The following is a 15,177-nucleotide window of genomic DNA, read 5'->3' on the forward strand; positions in this document are numbered from 1 at the left end:
CCGGAAGCCCGATCAGGGCAGACGAGTGTGCTGGGGAATGGGAGGTCCATGGGGGGATACCCGGTGGTGCTGGTCCCATTGGGGTCCCCAAATCGCCCCCAGTGCTAGCCGCACTGGCCTTATACCCGTAGGTAGAAGGACCGAGGCAGGGAGCCTCTGGGGTTGCTTGCTTTCTTTCGAAGGCAAGCCGCGACCGCATCATTGCCATGGACATGTTCTCGCAATGAGTACATGACTCATCCATGAATGCTGTCTCCGTGTGGGCAGAGCCCAGACAAGACAGACAGTGATCGTGGCCGTCAGAAGGAGAGAGATATGACCGCAACCGGGAATAACACACAAACGGAAAGGCATCTTTAAAAAGATGCGTCTTTAGAAAGACGTTCCGTGTGTGCCGCTCTTTTAGAGAAATATACTCTTTGAGAGAAATGTACTCTTTTATTTCTGCCGAAGTGCCCAGGGGCGTTCTCTGCAGTGCACCAGTGCAGAGGGGGGAGAAGCCGCTGAAATGCGCCGTCAGATCCAGCAGAAGTGAATGAACAGCCATGGGAATTCAGCTCAGTGAGCATTGACCGTTCGGCTCCGAAGAGAAAATCTGAATGAGTGGTTGCATACCAGCTCCTTTTATACCTGTATGTCCAGGGGAGTGGTATGCAAATAACACTTGCCAATTTTCATTGGCCTTTTATCAAAGACCAGAGGTGTTTCGGGCTCCCAAGAGTGACCCCTAGTGTCACTACATAGACACAACGTCGAGTGAGTGACAGATAGGGAACAGCAGTGTGAGCATTTTATTGTATAATTATTTCACCATTTGTGTTCCACGGAGGAGAGGGTTTGAAACAAAATGAGGGTGAGTAAATTCTGACAGAATTTTCATTTTTGGGTGAACTTAAACTCAAAAGGGTGGGTAAGCCTAATTATGTGTCTTTGTTGAGTTTGCGTGATTACCCAATGAGCTTTCCTCCTGTGGGCTTAGAGAGAGGGTCTGGCCTTCAGGCTGCTCAAATACAAGGAACTGGTATCGATGGAGCCCAGTGCCTTGAGGGGTCTGAGATGAGTGTATGCTAAAAAAAATAAATAATAAAAAAAATATATAAAAATAGAAAATAATAAAAATAAATAATAATAATAAAAAAAAAAAAAAAAAAAAAAAAAAAACAGCACAAAACTGCATTAGAGCTCTGGGTGATAATTAAATTCTCACTTAGAAGAATTTGTTTTCAAATGTTTTATGTCACAGTTCAAAACTGTGAAATAAAAAGGACATGTGAGTGGTGCTTGCCTGCATGGGCAAAACGTGCCACTACAATGCTTTGGTTTTATGAGTGGTTACCAGGGCATTCCTATGTGGTTGCTATGATGTTCTGAGTAATATTTAGCATGCTGCTACAGCATTTGTTGGTGGTTACTAGGTGGTTGTTTACTGGCCCAAGTCAGTAGAGTCCATCCCTAAGTCTCTATGATATTCAGGTCTCTAGAAACGTCTCAGGTCCATTCACACTGTAACAAGTAGTTAACACACTCTGTAACAAGGTTTCCAGAAAATAAAATATTGAAACATCCTAAATAAGTTACATTTAAAAAACAAAGCAAAATTGCTAAAAATATTAAGACTTGTTTTCAGAATGTATCTTAAATAGGGCTAGGTAAAATCACTGATTTTCCAATATGAGCAATAGGGATGAGTGGATCTATCCTAAAATATTGATATTTCTGATACTTATGATGTATCAAGAGGATTGATACTTGCATAAAAATCCAGGTAGGGTACAACGGGGCTAAAGGCTCTGCGGGGTAAAAGGCTCCATTGATTTTATTTTCTCCCAAAACACTAAATAGCAATAAAAACTACCACAGGACATTCCTAAACACCTGTTTGTCACTATGATCCTGATCCATGAGATCTCTGTGTGTGGTGTCTAAAGGTAGATTTTGAGGCAATTTGATTTACTTTTTATTATTTTTTTAAATGTTGCAAATTTAGCTAATGAAAATCCCTGAAATGTACACGTCTTTTGAGACAAAATACTTATTTATCATTTTCAGTTTTGATTAAGATCATTAAATCAAACGTTTTTCAATAACTGTCCAATAAGTCAGGGTTCCCACTCTTTTATGAACACCAGATTCAAAGACTTTCAAGGAATTTTTCCAAGAACCTTTCATTTCATATCAAGCACCTATTAAAATTACATTTAAGCATACATCATGATGAAGGCCTCTTAGATAATAAATGAAACTCTCTGAAAGCAAATCTGAATATTTTGTGCAGTGTAGCTCCTCAGGTAAACGTACCTTGTTTTAAATTATTTTTGGACATTTTTATTGGAAAGCAAGTAAAAAAAAAAAAGAAAAAAAAAGAAAAGAAAAGTAGTGTACAATAGGCTTAACCTCTCTCACCTTTTTTGTTAACTTGATTTCATGCTAATTCATAAAAGCAACTCCACTTTAAGAATGTGTACTTATTTACATGTTCTGCTTCCTTATTAATAGAACTTTAAAGGATGCAGAACAGGTAAAAGGAAATAACACTGGGGTGTTTTCTTTTTTGACGCTCTAACATGAAAGTTTTGCTTCTGTAGAATGCCAGCTCCCCTTCATGACAACATTTATTCTGTATTTTCCTTTTTTTTATACAAAAGCATACAGACTACATTATGGCTCTTCTCTTCAGTCAACTGTTTCCCAGCAAGGCATGCAATTGTGTCTGACATTTATACAGTATTGTCATTCTTGGCAAATCCCTTTAACAAATACAACCCAAATTCAGAAAAAGATGGGGCACTATGGAAAATACTAATAAAAACAAAAAGGAGTAATTTGTAAATTCCATTCACCCTGTGCTACAGTATATTGTAAGTACTACAACAACAATTTATTTGGTATTCTTATGAATTTTTTTCTTTTTTTACATTTAAAAAAAAAAAATACACTCATTACAAATCAGATGATTGCAACACGCTCTAAAAAGTCAGTCGAGTGTTTACCACTGTGAAACATCATCATTTCTTCAAATAACACTTACTAAGCGTTTGGGCACTGAAGATGCAAGTTTGTTAAGTTTAGCATGCAGAATTTTCCCCCATTCATCCAATATGCAGGTTTTAAGCTGAACAATTGGGGCCTTCGTTGCCGTATTTGCACTTCATAATGTGCCACACATTCTCAACTGCAGACAGGTCAGGACTGCAGGCAGGACAATCTAGCACCCAAAATCTCTGCTTACGCAGCCATGCACTTGTAATCCGGGCAGTATGTGGTTTGAAGTTGTCCTGCTGGAAAATGCAGAGACGTCCCTGGAAAAGACGGTGTCTAGATGGCAGCATATGTTGCTCCCAAATTTGTACATTTCTTTCTGCATTAATGGAGCCCTCACAGATGTTACAAAAGTAGTTATCTATGCCATGGGCACTGACACACCCCCATAACATGACAGACACTGGCTTTGTAAAAACATGAATGTGAGTAATAAGTGATGACAGAATTTTCATTTTTGGGTCAACCAACACTTTAAGAGTTCAAGTCAGTGCTAACCAGTTTATACAGTAGTTGACAAAATGCACTGAAAATTATCAGATGAAATCCTGAAAGAGGGGACCTTGCTGCTAAATCAGATATGAAGTTTATAAAATAGATATGTGTATATAAGATAGATGAGATATTTTGAATATTATGTATATTAAGAATATTATATTATTAATGTTATGTGAATCGATACATAGGCCTATTACTGTATATTAAAATAGTCTAATTCACAAGGCAGAGAAAATACCTGTACAGGAAAGACAGAGATGTAACAGCTGTTTATCAGGATGAAGTTGTCTCTTTTAAGTGTTTCTCTTCACTCTCCAGCTGAGTAGAATTTTACACAAATAATTTTTGCTATTTCTTCCTTTCTAGTTAAAAGTGACGCGATGTGAAGAAGCAACTAGATAGCTCCATTGTCACATGCTTGCACTGTAATTCTGAACAGTAACGATAGTTTTATCGTGTCTCTGGCTTGTAGGGATGCAATATTACTCCATTTGTATGTGGAATTAAAATGTTTATGCATCTTAAAGTTCAACAAATATAAGACAATGCTCTTCCTTAGCTCACTGTGCGCTCAAACTGAACTCAACAAGTACCCAATGAGCTGCGGAATTCAGTATGCACGCACGTGTGAGACACAGTAGAGCCAATTTACTCATGATTATTTTGGAATTAAGATAGAAAGACAAATAAAAAAAACAACATTTTTTTAAAGTGGGGTGAATAGATATGTTCACGTTCATATTGACTGATCCAGTAATAGAGATTAGTTTGTTAGTTAGAAAACTTGAGATGTAATAAAATGTGTTTGAAATTAACAGGAAATGGTTGACTTTTTCTGAAGTGGTTATTTTGAGTAAGCATCATCTTAATTTGTAGCTCAAAAAAGCATCTTGCTGTCTCAAAATTATTTGCATTAGTTGACAAATTGTGCCTTATACCTATTGCCCGGTATCTACACGATATCACTTTAAAGCCCCTAGGGGCCTTTTAACCCAAGTGAGGGAGCCTTTTACTCCAAGGCTCGTTATTATTTATTTTCACACAAATTATGTTGTTTCATCAATATTCAATAAAAATCAATCTTTTTTTTTTTTTACCTTGATACATTTTGTGAACAGAAAAAAAGACACATTTCCTTAAGGGGTGCCTTTAGCTCCGTTGTAAAGGTTTTTACTAAACTATTGATTTTATTTTTAATTACCATGATAATTATTGTGTTTAACAAGATTCAAAGTGACAAAAAAGTTAACTATATGAGCAAACAGTTATGTATGACTGGATCTATTTCTCCTTTTACTGATCTTGAGGCACAAAAATGCTGAAAGACAAGCAGTTGCAGACAACTGTTTTTGTTGAGATATTAAAAACTGTGTTGACTTAATCGATTTAGGTACCACATATAAAAACAATGTGTACTATAAAGACGTGTTCAAAGAATATGCAAACTTTAAGATACTAGCAGGGCATTTGTGTTTTTGGTAAAACTCTTATGAGCACACAATTCCATGAACCACGGAAACTTTGGCAAATCCAGCAACTATTTTGTTTTCTTATAAGCACCTATTTGAGTCTATTTACACCCTACTAACTTCTAAACTAACTTTAAACACAGATGAACAATGATGAAAAAAAATGTACGTACTCAATAGACAGCCTACAAATGCCCAATATGTATTTTTTAGGTTGGTTGAAACTGCGAGATTCCCAAAGATTATTGGAGACTTTTTAAAATTTCCATCAGGATCAGTGGATCAGGATAAACTCAGGATTTGACATCATTTATGATATTTTACGGATCACTGTCATTATTATTGCGTCTGCTCTAATGAGACCCACTTATCCCATCTGACCCGTTATTCCATCTGCTGCTCAAAAGAACCCGGAAGTGCCGTTGCCATTGTGACGTCATAATAATTTCATCTATACTCACTTTTTCAAAAGTGTAGCCATAAAACATAAACAATATGCGTGTTAACATGATTTAAGCGTGATCAAATTGCTTACTAACCTTTTTTTGTGTAAAGTTATATTCAATTTTACAACTTTGTTGCTATGACGATGCAACGTTGTAAACCATAAAACCATAATGACCATAAAAAATTTAAACAAAAAACTACAGCTCAAATAATACACACTTTGTAACAGAAGAATCAATGTAAGTGCTTTTATAAAATTATAAGCTCCACATTTTTACTAATAAACCCTCCAATAATTGGCCACATTCACTTCCATTGTAACCTCGATTTTTGTATTTATTTATTTATTTTATTTTTATTTTTTAAAGAAAATGAGTGACAAGTCGAAATTATTATTATTATTTTTATTTATTTTTTTACTCAACATTCTGCCACAAATGCTGTCGGTTGAGCTTAACTTGTATTGAACCTGAAGCCTTTAAATGTCAGAGAATACAGAGACAGGACCCAGGTAGGCACAGAGTTGAAGAAATAAAAGGGAATTTATTAATTACAAAATAAAGAGAAAAACTCAACCAAAAATCCCACAAGGAGGAAAACAAACATAAACATCCCTGTAGGGGAAAAAAGTAATCCAGGGCTGGGGCAGAATGCAGTGGGGAACAGGACCAACCGGACTGGGTAGGGATAAACAGGGACGAATATACAAAAAACAGGACCGACCGACTTGACCGACTGGAATACACACAAGACTGGAAACAAGACAAACTGGCACTGGACAGCAAAAATGAGGAAACTAAAATAGGGAGAAAAATCAAAAGGGTTAACAGGGGACAGGTGAGTCAAATTAACTAATCATAAGCAAACAAGGAGGCGGGGAATGTCGTAAGACAGAGAGACACATGGCGATACAGAAACAAAACAAAACCACGTGCTCTCACAAGACAACAAATACCCGAATGGCATGAGCACATGTCGCCAAGACTATAAGGCAATATACGCCCATGCCAACCGACAAATAAGACAAGAGAATGCATTCATATACTAAACAAAACCTGAGCATACATCACAAGGCAAGCACGCAACAGGCAACAAAAACAAGACAGGACACCACCTTAGACTGAAGTGAGTGAACCTCAGCACAACATGAATACAGCTCGCGACCCGGTCGTGCAACGCAATGCGAGCGTGAAGCGAGGCACACCCGCGTTTGCGAGAGCCAGACAAACTATTGATGCGAGTGCATGCTGCCAAGATGACATAAGAACGATGCACCCACGTCAATAACAGACAAACATGGAACATGAGTGTCCAGATCCCGACACAGTCCAAAACCAAACCAGACAGGAAGTCAGGATCCAGACACTGTGCTCCCGACATGAAACAAGACAGACCGAAGAGCGCACGGCAGGGAATACAACCAAAACCATGTGCTCACACAAAGACAGACAACAAAACACAAGACAGACGTGGGATGATGATGCCACGGTCCTGTCAGACCAAAACCCAGACTGACAGAGTGACAGGACCATGATAGTACCACCCCCCCAAAATGGGAACATCAAACAATACATGAGACAGACAAAACGAGCACTAATAGAAAACACAACAGAAAGGGAGGGAAGGGAGGGAAACCAAAGAGGGAACATAAGGAAAGGGGTCTGGCGGCCTGGGGGGAAGCCTCAGGGTGGAGGCGGGGTCTGGCAGCCTGGGAGGAGGCCTCAGGGCAAAGGTGGGGTCTGGTAGCCTGGGAGGAGGCCTTAGGGCAGAGGTAGGGTCTGGCAACCTGGGAGGATGCCTCAGGGCAAAGGTGGGGTCTGGTTGTCTGGGAAGTGGCTTCAGGGCAGAGGTGACAGAGTACTGTGCGGCCGCTGGACAGGGTTCAGGAGGGAGGGGCTCAGGGGGCGGAGCCGTGGAAGGCTCGGGCACTGGCTGTGACAGGGGAATAGTCTCCTTGGTCGTGTGCACTGGCAGTGACAGGGGAACGACTGCCTTGGTCATGAGCACTGGCAGGGACAGGGAAACAGTCTCAGTGGCTGTGAGCACAGGCAGTGATTGGAGAATGGGCTCCGTGGCAGGGGGCACTGGCAGTGACAGGGGAACAGCCTTCGTGGCTGTGAGCACAGGCAGTGACAGGGGAATGACCTCCGGGGTCGTGGGCATTGGCAGTGACAGGGGAACAACCTCCTTGGTCGTGTGCACTGGCAGCGACTGGGAAACAGCCTCCGTGGCCAGAAGCGCTGGCAGCGACTGGGGAATGGCCTCCATGGCCGGGAGTGCTGGCAGCGACTGGGGAACAGGAGCCCTTCTCCTCCTACTCTTCTGGGCGGCTGGGAGCACTGCTGTGGGAGCGGCCATCATGACCAAGGATGCTGGCACTGGGACAGCCGAGGCTTCAGGCACTGGTTCTGGGGCGATCGAGGCTTCCGGTGCTGGCTCTGGGACGGATGAGGCTTCAGGCGTTGGCTCTGGGATGGGCGAGGCTTCAGGCTCTGGCTCTGGGATGGACGAGGCTCCAGGAACTGGCTCATTGACCGTGGTAGATGTGGGCACTGGCTCGTTGACCGGGGCAGGATGGGTGCTTGCTCATTGACTGTGGCAGGCGTGGGCACTGGCTCTTTGACCGGGGCAGGCATGGGTGCTTGCTCGTTGACCAGGGCAGGCTTTGGCGCTGGCAGCAGCAGGGGAGCAGCCTCTGTGGCTGTGGGCACTGGCAGCAGCAGCAGCAGGGGAACGACCTCTGTGGCTGTGGACGCTGGCAGCGACTGAGGAGTAGGTGCCCTCCTCCTCTTCCGGGCGGAGAAGGGCACTGCTGCTGTAGCAGCCTCCGCCTCCTGGCGGTCAGCAGCAGTGGGCTCAGCTGAGGTGTCCACTTCCATTCCTGGGATGAGGATTGGAAGTCCTCCGAGGCACAGGCTGAAACAAACTCCTCCCATTTCATAGCCTGCCTGACTGCCTCGAGAAAACCTCCATCCTCATCCTGATTTCGGACCCAAGATCTTAAAGGTTCGTTCAGACCTGCCCAAAAGAGATCAACTGGGCAGGTCTGATCGTATCCCAGACCTTAAGACAATAATAAAATCTCAAGGGTATACTCCCACACAGACATGTCCTCCTGCTGTACCCTGTGCAGTCTCCTTACGTGCTCTTTGAAAAAAAAAAAAACTCTGCTGGGTCCATTCTGGCCAGTTCGTTCTGGCAGAGAATGCAGAGACAGGACCCAGGCGCAGAGTTAAAGAAATAAAAGGGAATTTATTAAATCCAATATAAAGGGAAAAAAACTCAACCAAAACTCCCACAAGGGGGAAGACAAACATAAACAACCACGTAGGGGGAAAAGGTAATCCAGGGCTGGGAACAGGACTGGGTAGGGATGAATATACAAAAAACAGGACCAACTGACTTGACCGACTGAAATACACACAAGACTGGAAACAAGAAGAACTGGCACTGGACAGCAAACAAGAGGAGTCTAAAATAGGGAGAGAAATCAAACGGGTTCACAGGGGACAGGTGAGGCAAATTAACTAATAATAAGCAAACAAGGAGGTGGGGTATGACTTAAGACAGAGATACACACAGCGATACAGAAACAAAACAAGCCACGTGCTCTCACAAGACAACAGCGCGAGTGTGACTCGAGGCACACCCGTGTTCGCGAGAGCCAGGCAAACTATTGACGTGAGTGCATGCTGCTAAGATGCCATAAATACGATGCACCCACGTCAATAACAGACAGACATGGAGCACGAGTGTCCGGATCCCAACACAGACTGAAATCTAACCAGACAGGAAGTCTAAAGACACTATGCTCCCAACATGAAACAAGACGGACCGAAGAGCGCACGGCAGGGAATACAACCGAAACCGCGCGCTCACACAAAGACAGACAACGAAACACAAGACAGACATGGGACGATGATGCCACGGTCCTGTCAGACCAAAACCCAGACAGACAGAGTGACAGGACCGTGACATTAAATGGCTGAAATTACAGATTTTATCCTTGAAAATTAGAAGAAAAATTGGATATTGATAAGGTATTGGATCGAAAACAAAATAAGTGCTATCGCCCACACCAAATGAGCAATGGTAACAGTGGTGTTTGCCTTATACATGCATTAATACACCAGTATACTGTATATACAGTACATATATATCTTTAGGCAACAGAAACTTTTTAGAAAGACACTCAACAGATAGTTCAGTAGCTCTCATATCTTCTCTCTTTAGTGCTTCCCCCTGCAGAAAGAGACATGAGAAAAAAATGCAAAAGCACTGTTGTTCAGCCAGCTTTGTGCTTTGTGTTCTACTATATGTTTATGAATTAAAACAATGAGGGCCCAGGGACGTGTTGCAATTCTCTCCTTCATTCATCACCTGAGGGTCACAAAACCACAGCTTAACTGCAGCTCGGCTCAGCTGAGTCCCTCCAGGTCCCTATAACCTAACCAGGCTTACATGTGTCAATGCTGGCCCCGGTCGGGCTCTGCAATATTTAATATCCTGAGACAAAGCCAATTCCCAGGCAAATTAAGTGAGTGATTGGATTTCTGGGCAGCAAAGTCCCATAATATTAATTGTATATTAAGTTTCTGTTGCTTAGGAACAGAGATTCATGCTGAGCTTTCTATGAGTTATGTGTTTTTTCCCTCCCCCAAAGGGCACTCCTATATTTGTCATGTTTAAACCCATATTCTTAATCAAATCTAACACTGCGCTGATTCACTTTAAATAGCACACTGGCATGTTTGTCTAATGGATTTGATTCCTCTGCGCTGTTGCAGTAGATTACTGTAGTTTAGGTTGCTCAATACAGTAGCCCTGTGTGCTTTGTGTGGGGAAAAAAAGCATAAAGAAAAAACTCCGGCCAATAGTCTGTGCTTAAAACCTATTTAGAATGGGAAGTCCCTGCTGCTGAATACCTTTCATAGTTTGCCAGAGTTGCTGCACTCTGTTATTGTCAATCAAGCAGTCCCTACAATGGACGACACACTACTCATCATCGCCTCCCACAGGAAGATTGAGGTATTACAGAGAGATCACTCACCTTTGACTATTCTGTAGATGAGTCAAGGATGAGATCCATTGTATCACTTTTTTTGTTCCTGCTGACATTAAGCAGACATTTGTTTGCCAGTCTGACAAGATAAAAACCGAAAACATAATTACGAAACAATGCAGTAATATATTTATTAGGTAATATGAAATATTTACTGTAATTTCAATAAGCAGTTTGCTATTCTGGACAGGAACACAACAGGAGAATTCTGAACAATGCATCGAAAAATGTTTGAAAAAATACAACAGCAAAAAAGTAAATACATAATAATGATAAAATAAAAAATTGTGAGGAACAGACTGACTTTTAAAGGGATAGTTCACCCAAAAATGAAAATTCTCTCATTATTTACTCACACTCACGATATCTCAGGTGTGTATGACTTTCTTTCTTCACCGGAACACATTTAAAGAAAAATAGAAAAATATCTCAGCTCAGTAGGTTCTTAAAATGCAAGTGAATGGAGATTTATCTTTTGAAGCTCTAAAAATCACAGACAGTCAGCATAAACATCATTGATATGACACCAGCAGTTAAATTAATGTCTTCTTAAGTGACACGATCGCTTTTGGTGCGGAATTTGTTTTTTTATATACATTTTTAAATACTTTTTTAACTCTATGCTTCCGGTCTGCAACGGTAAGTGCGAGTGACGTAATTGCATTGGCATTTGAAACACGCGAGAAATGATGCAAGTGCGTCACAGCCGGAAATGCAGCGCTGTTTACAAGTGAGAAGGAGGAATGATGTACAGTAGCTTGGTTGGTTTTGGTATAGATCTGTATTGATCTGTTTTTTTACTCACAATGGTGCATTTTTGTGCTTACCCTGGATGTCTCAACCGAGAGGAGAACGTGAGATTATGTCCGTATACATCACACGAGAGATCTGTGGTTTTTGGAGCTTCAAAAGTTGGATCACCATCCACTTGCATTTTAAGGGCGAATGATCTGAGATATTTTTCTGTTTTTCTTCAAATGTGTTCTGGTGAAGAAAGAAAGTCATACACACCTGGGATATGATGAGGGTGAGTTAATTATGAGAGAATTTTCTTTTTTGTGTGAACAGTCCCTTTAAGTTTCGTATTCACAGAAAATCTTACCCTCCTCCAAAGCTCACACATCTCATTCGTGCTTGTGTTCAGTTCAAACATGGTGCCTTTAGATCTGCGTTTCTTAAACAATGGGTCACATAGCCATACATGTTGGGTTGCAACGTATTTTAATATAAGTGTCATTATTTCCTTAGTGAGAGTAACTGAAATTGCTAAGAGCAAATGCACTCTGTTCTGTGCTCTCTTCCATGCTGTTGCGCTGGCCCTGACAGTTTTTAATTTCTTTCCCACAGTATCATTTTATAGATTCACTCTCTCATCCTGATATCAAATGAGGTGGAGGCGTGGTCAGGTGCGGAGGTGATGCGGCCAACAGGTCACTCTACTTGACATTATTATAACACCGTGGTTACCGTGCATACTCTCCAAACAGAAAGATGACAAAGTATCAGAAAGAGCGAGGAGCTCCAACAAAGCGTTATGTGGGCAAGTTCAAAGTATTAAGCTATTCTCAATAAAATGACTTCTCCTCACACGGCACCCGCAGGTCAAGAGTTCTGTCAGAACAAGATGAAAAGTTCAAGTCAGTCAGGAAAATAGTTAGATTTAACAAATTAAATATGGGGCCTGGGTATCTCAGCTAGTATTGACTCTGACTACCACCCCTGGAGTCGTGAGCTCAATTGTGACTCCAGCCAGGTCTCCAAAGCAACTAAATTGGCCCGGTTGCTAGGGGGGTTAGAGTCACATGGGGTAACCTCCTTGTGGTCGTGATTAAGTGGTTCTCGCTCTCAATGGGGCACGTGGTAACATGCTGTGAGTCTCTGCAGTGTCATGCACTGCGTCATGAAATTTTTTTTTAATACAACAGTCAAGTTGTCCTTTATGAACAACTCTGGCAAGGTTTTAGAATACAAACGGGTAAAAAATAAAATAAATAAATAATAAATTATAGGTACCTTCCGGCACACTAAAACATTGTGAGGTTAGTGCCATCCACGTTTGGGTAGATCTTTTGCAGATCTTTTGCAGTCCATTTTTGTGCAAAAAAAATCAAGGATCTGTGGTTTTGAAACTGCACACGCCTGGACTTCTTTGTGGAAAGTCCTCAAATTACATTTATTTAAAACATTTAAAGGGATAGTTCACCCAAAAATGAAAATTCTCTCATCATTTACTCACCCTCATGCCATCCCAGATGTGTATGACTTTCTTTCCTCTGAAGAACACAAATTATGATTTTTAGAAGAATATTTCAGCTCTGTAGGTCCATACAATGCAAGTGAATGGGTGCCAAAATGCTGACGCTCCAAAAAGCACATAAGGGCAGCATAAAAGAAATCCATATGATCCAGTGTTTTCATCCATATCTTCAGAAGCGATATGATAGGTGTGGGTGAGAAACAGATCAATATTTAAGTAATTTGTTTGCTTGCAATTCTGCTCCCTGCCCAGCAGGGAGTGATATGCATGAAGAATGTGAATCACCAAAAACACAAGAAGAAAAATGTAAAAGTGATCTGTTTCTCACCCACACCTATCATATGGCTTCTGAAGATATGGATTTAACCACTGGAGTCTAATGGAATACTTTTATGCTGACTTATGTGATTTGCGGAGCTTCAAAATTTTGGCACCCATTCACTTGCATTGTATGGACCAAAAGAGCTGAGAAATTCATCTAAAAATCTTCATTTGTGTTCCATATGTGTAAAGCCGCTTAGAGTAAAATTTTAGTCTAAGTGTGTCAAAATTCTAAGAATGACGTCATTTTACTCTTATTCCTAGACTTAAGAATAAGTGTGATTCATAAAGGTTCATAAGTGTTATGACTTGGTCTCAGCTCCTAAATGGTTTAAGAGTGCTGGAGAGGTATCCTAACCTAGTTAGGAGTAGCACAGTCACTGTGTTCCATGGAGGCAACACACTCTGCAACAAAGGAACAATGTGTTGTCAGGCAAATGGGTTTTGTATTTGTGGGAAATGAAATCCATCAATTTAATTTTTTAATTGCAGCACATTTTATTTTTTTTTTCATTTAATGAATACACTGAAACTCATTATTTTGAAATAAGCATTTGAAAAATGTGGGCTGCAACAAATAATTAATAAAATCTAAATATCACTTAAATTATATAAAATCTATGATGAAAATAATCAACAATGAATTCATTGATTAGCTGAATATCTTTGCACTAGCACTGCAACCTCCATCAGTGACATCACTTTACAGTAGTGAAAATGTGTTTCTATGGGAAAAATTACATTTAAAAAATGGTACAGAGCTGCATCTAAAAAGAGCCCAAACACAAACACTATATAAAACAATTAATAAGCTCATAGATTTGTGTGGGGTTTCAGGTGCAGATTTCTTCTGCACTTTAATGTGCTTGATAGACCCCAGCTCATAACTTACATTTTACTGATTTATTATTATTTGTAAATATTATAAACTCAAAGTCATGCAAGTTTCCATTTCCATTTTGCAAAACAACTTGTCCAAAACAGCAAGCAAGTCATTATTAAATCAAATAGGCCAAATAATAATAATAATAATAATAATAGGCTTACATCATGGAGTGTGCGCCAATGCCACTCAACCAAATGGTGTGCTATGATAAAATATTGCTGATTTGTTGAACATCAAATTTACCCCAAAATGGAACCGTGTTTCACAGAAATCTTACATGTAGCTGCAATGAGATTACTACAGTTTGTTTTATTATCATTTCATTGTGTGATTTAAATTGTCCATCTACATTAAAACTGTGGAGAAATTTTGTTTTGATAACATGAAAAGCATATGTGATTATATTGCAAGATTTTTCATTTTGATTTTTTGTTGCCTTCAATTTACACATTGTTTTAGGACAACATTCGGCAATATTTGGAATAATGTTTAAAATATAGGAAATTGTATTTGGCTTTCTCATTTGATTAATTAATTAATTAATCAACAGAAAATAACCTATTATCAAAACATTGTTTTATAATGTGTTGTATTGAATCATGAATGAATGAATGTATGAATGGTGTCATACCAGCTGGGACATATTACCCTTGCAGGCTCACTATTAGCTTATTCAATGTTTGAGGGCAGCCATTTTGGGTCAACATCATTGTAGTCCTTATTTCACAACGCTTAAGTGTCACCTCAGTCAGCACTAAAGAATCAGTCTTAGAATTTGCTGAAAGTTGCTTTTAGCACCTTTATAAAAAGCGTCATGGTTACTTGCGTAACCTCCATTCCCTGATGGAGGGAACAAGAAGTTGTGTCGATGTAGTGACACTAGGGGTCACTCTTGGGAGCCCAAGACACCTCTGGTCTTTGATAAAAGGCCAATGAAAATTGGCGAGTGGTATTTGCATGCCACTCCCCCGGACATATGGGTATAAAAGGAGCTGGTATGCAACCACTCATTCAGGTTTTATGCTGAGGAGCCGAGACAAGGTCCGGCCATTTCAGCGGGTAGTTCAGCATTGTGGCAGGAGGGACACAACGTCTCATTCCCTCCATCTGGGAATGGAGGTTACGCAAGTAACCATGACCTTCATTATCTGTCACTCACTTGACGTTGTGTCGATGTAGTGACACTAGGGGTCCCTAT

The 15,177-nt window shown here is 40.5% G+C and overlaps 1 protein-coding gene across 1 annotated transcript in view; it reads right to left on the minus strand.

The window, feature by feature from the left end:
* Nucleotides 1-916: 916 nt before the first annotated feature.
* LOC127424579 (phosphatidylethanolamine-binding protein 4-like) overlaps nt 917-15,177 on the minus strand; it is a 242,271-nt gene continuing 228,010 nt past the window's right edge. The window contains exons 4-6 of the mRNA XM_051669934.1: nt 9,644-9,695; nt 5,895-5,905; nt 917-1,051 (exon numbers count right to left, since the gene is read on the minus strand). Of these exons, the coding sequence (XP_051525894.1) occupies nt 917-1,051; nt 5,895-5,905; nt 9,644-9,695 (198 nt within the window). The remainder of the gene's footprint in view (nt 1,052-5,894; nt 5,906-9,643; nt 9,696-15,177) is intronic.

Source organism: Myxocyprinus asiaticus, chromosome 33 (assembly GCF_019703515.2).
Source record: "Myxocyprinus asiaticus isolate MX2 ecotype Aquarium Trade chromosome 33, UBuf_Myxa_2, whole genome shotgun sequence".
NCBI lineage: Eukaryota > Metazoa > Chordata > Actinopteri > Cypriniformes > Catostomidae > Myxocyprinus > Myxocyprinus asiaticus.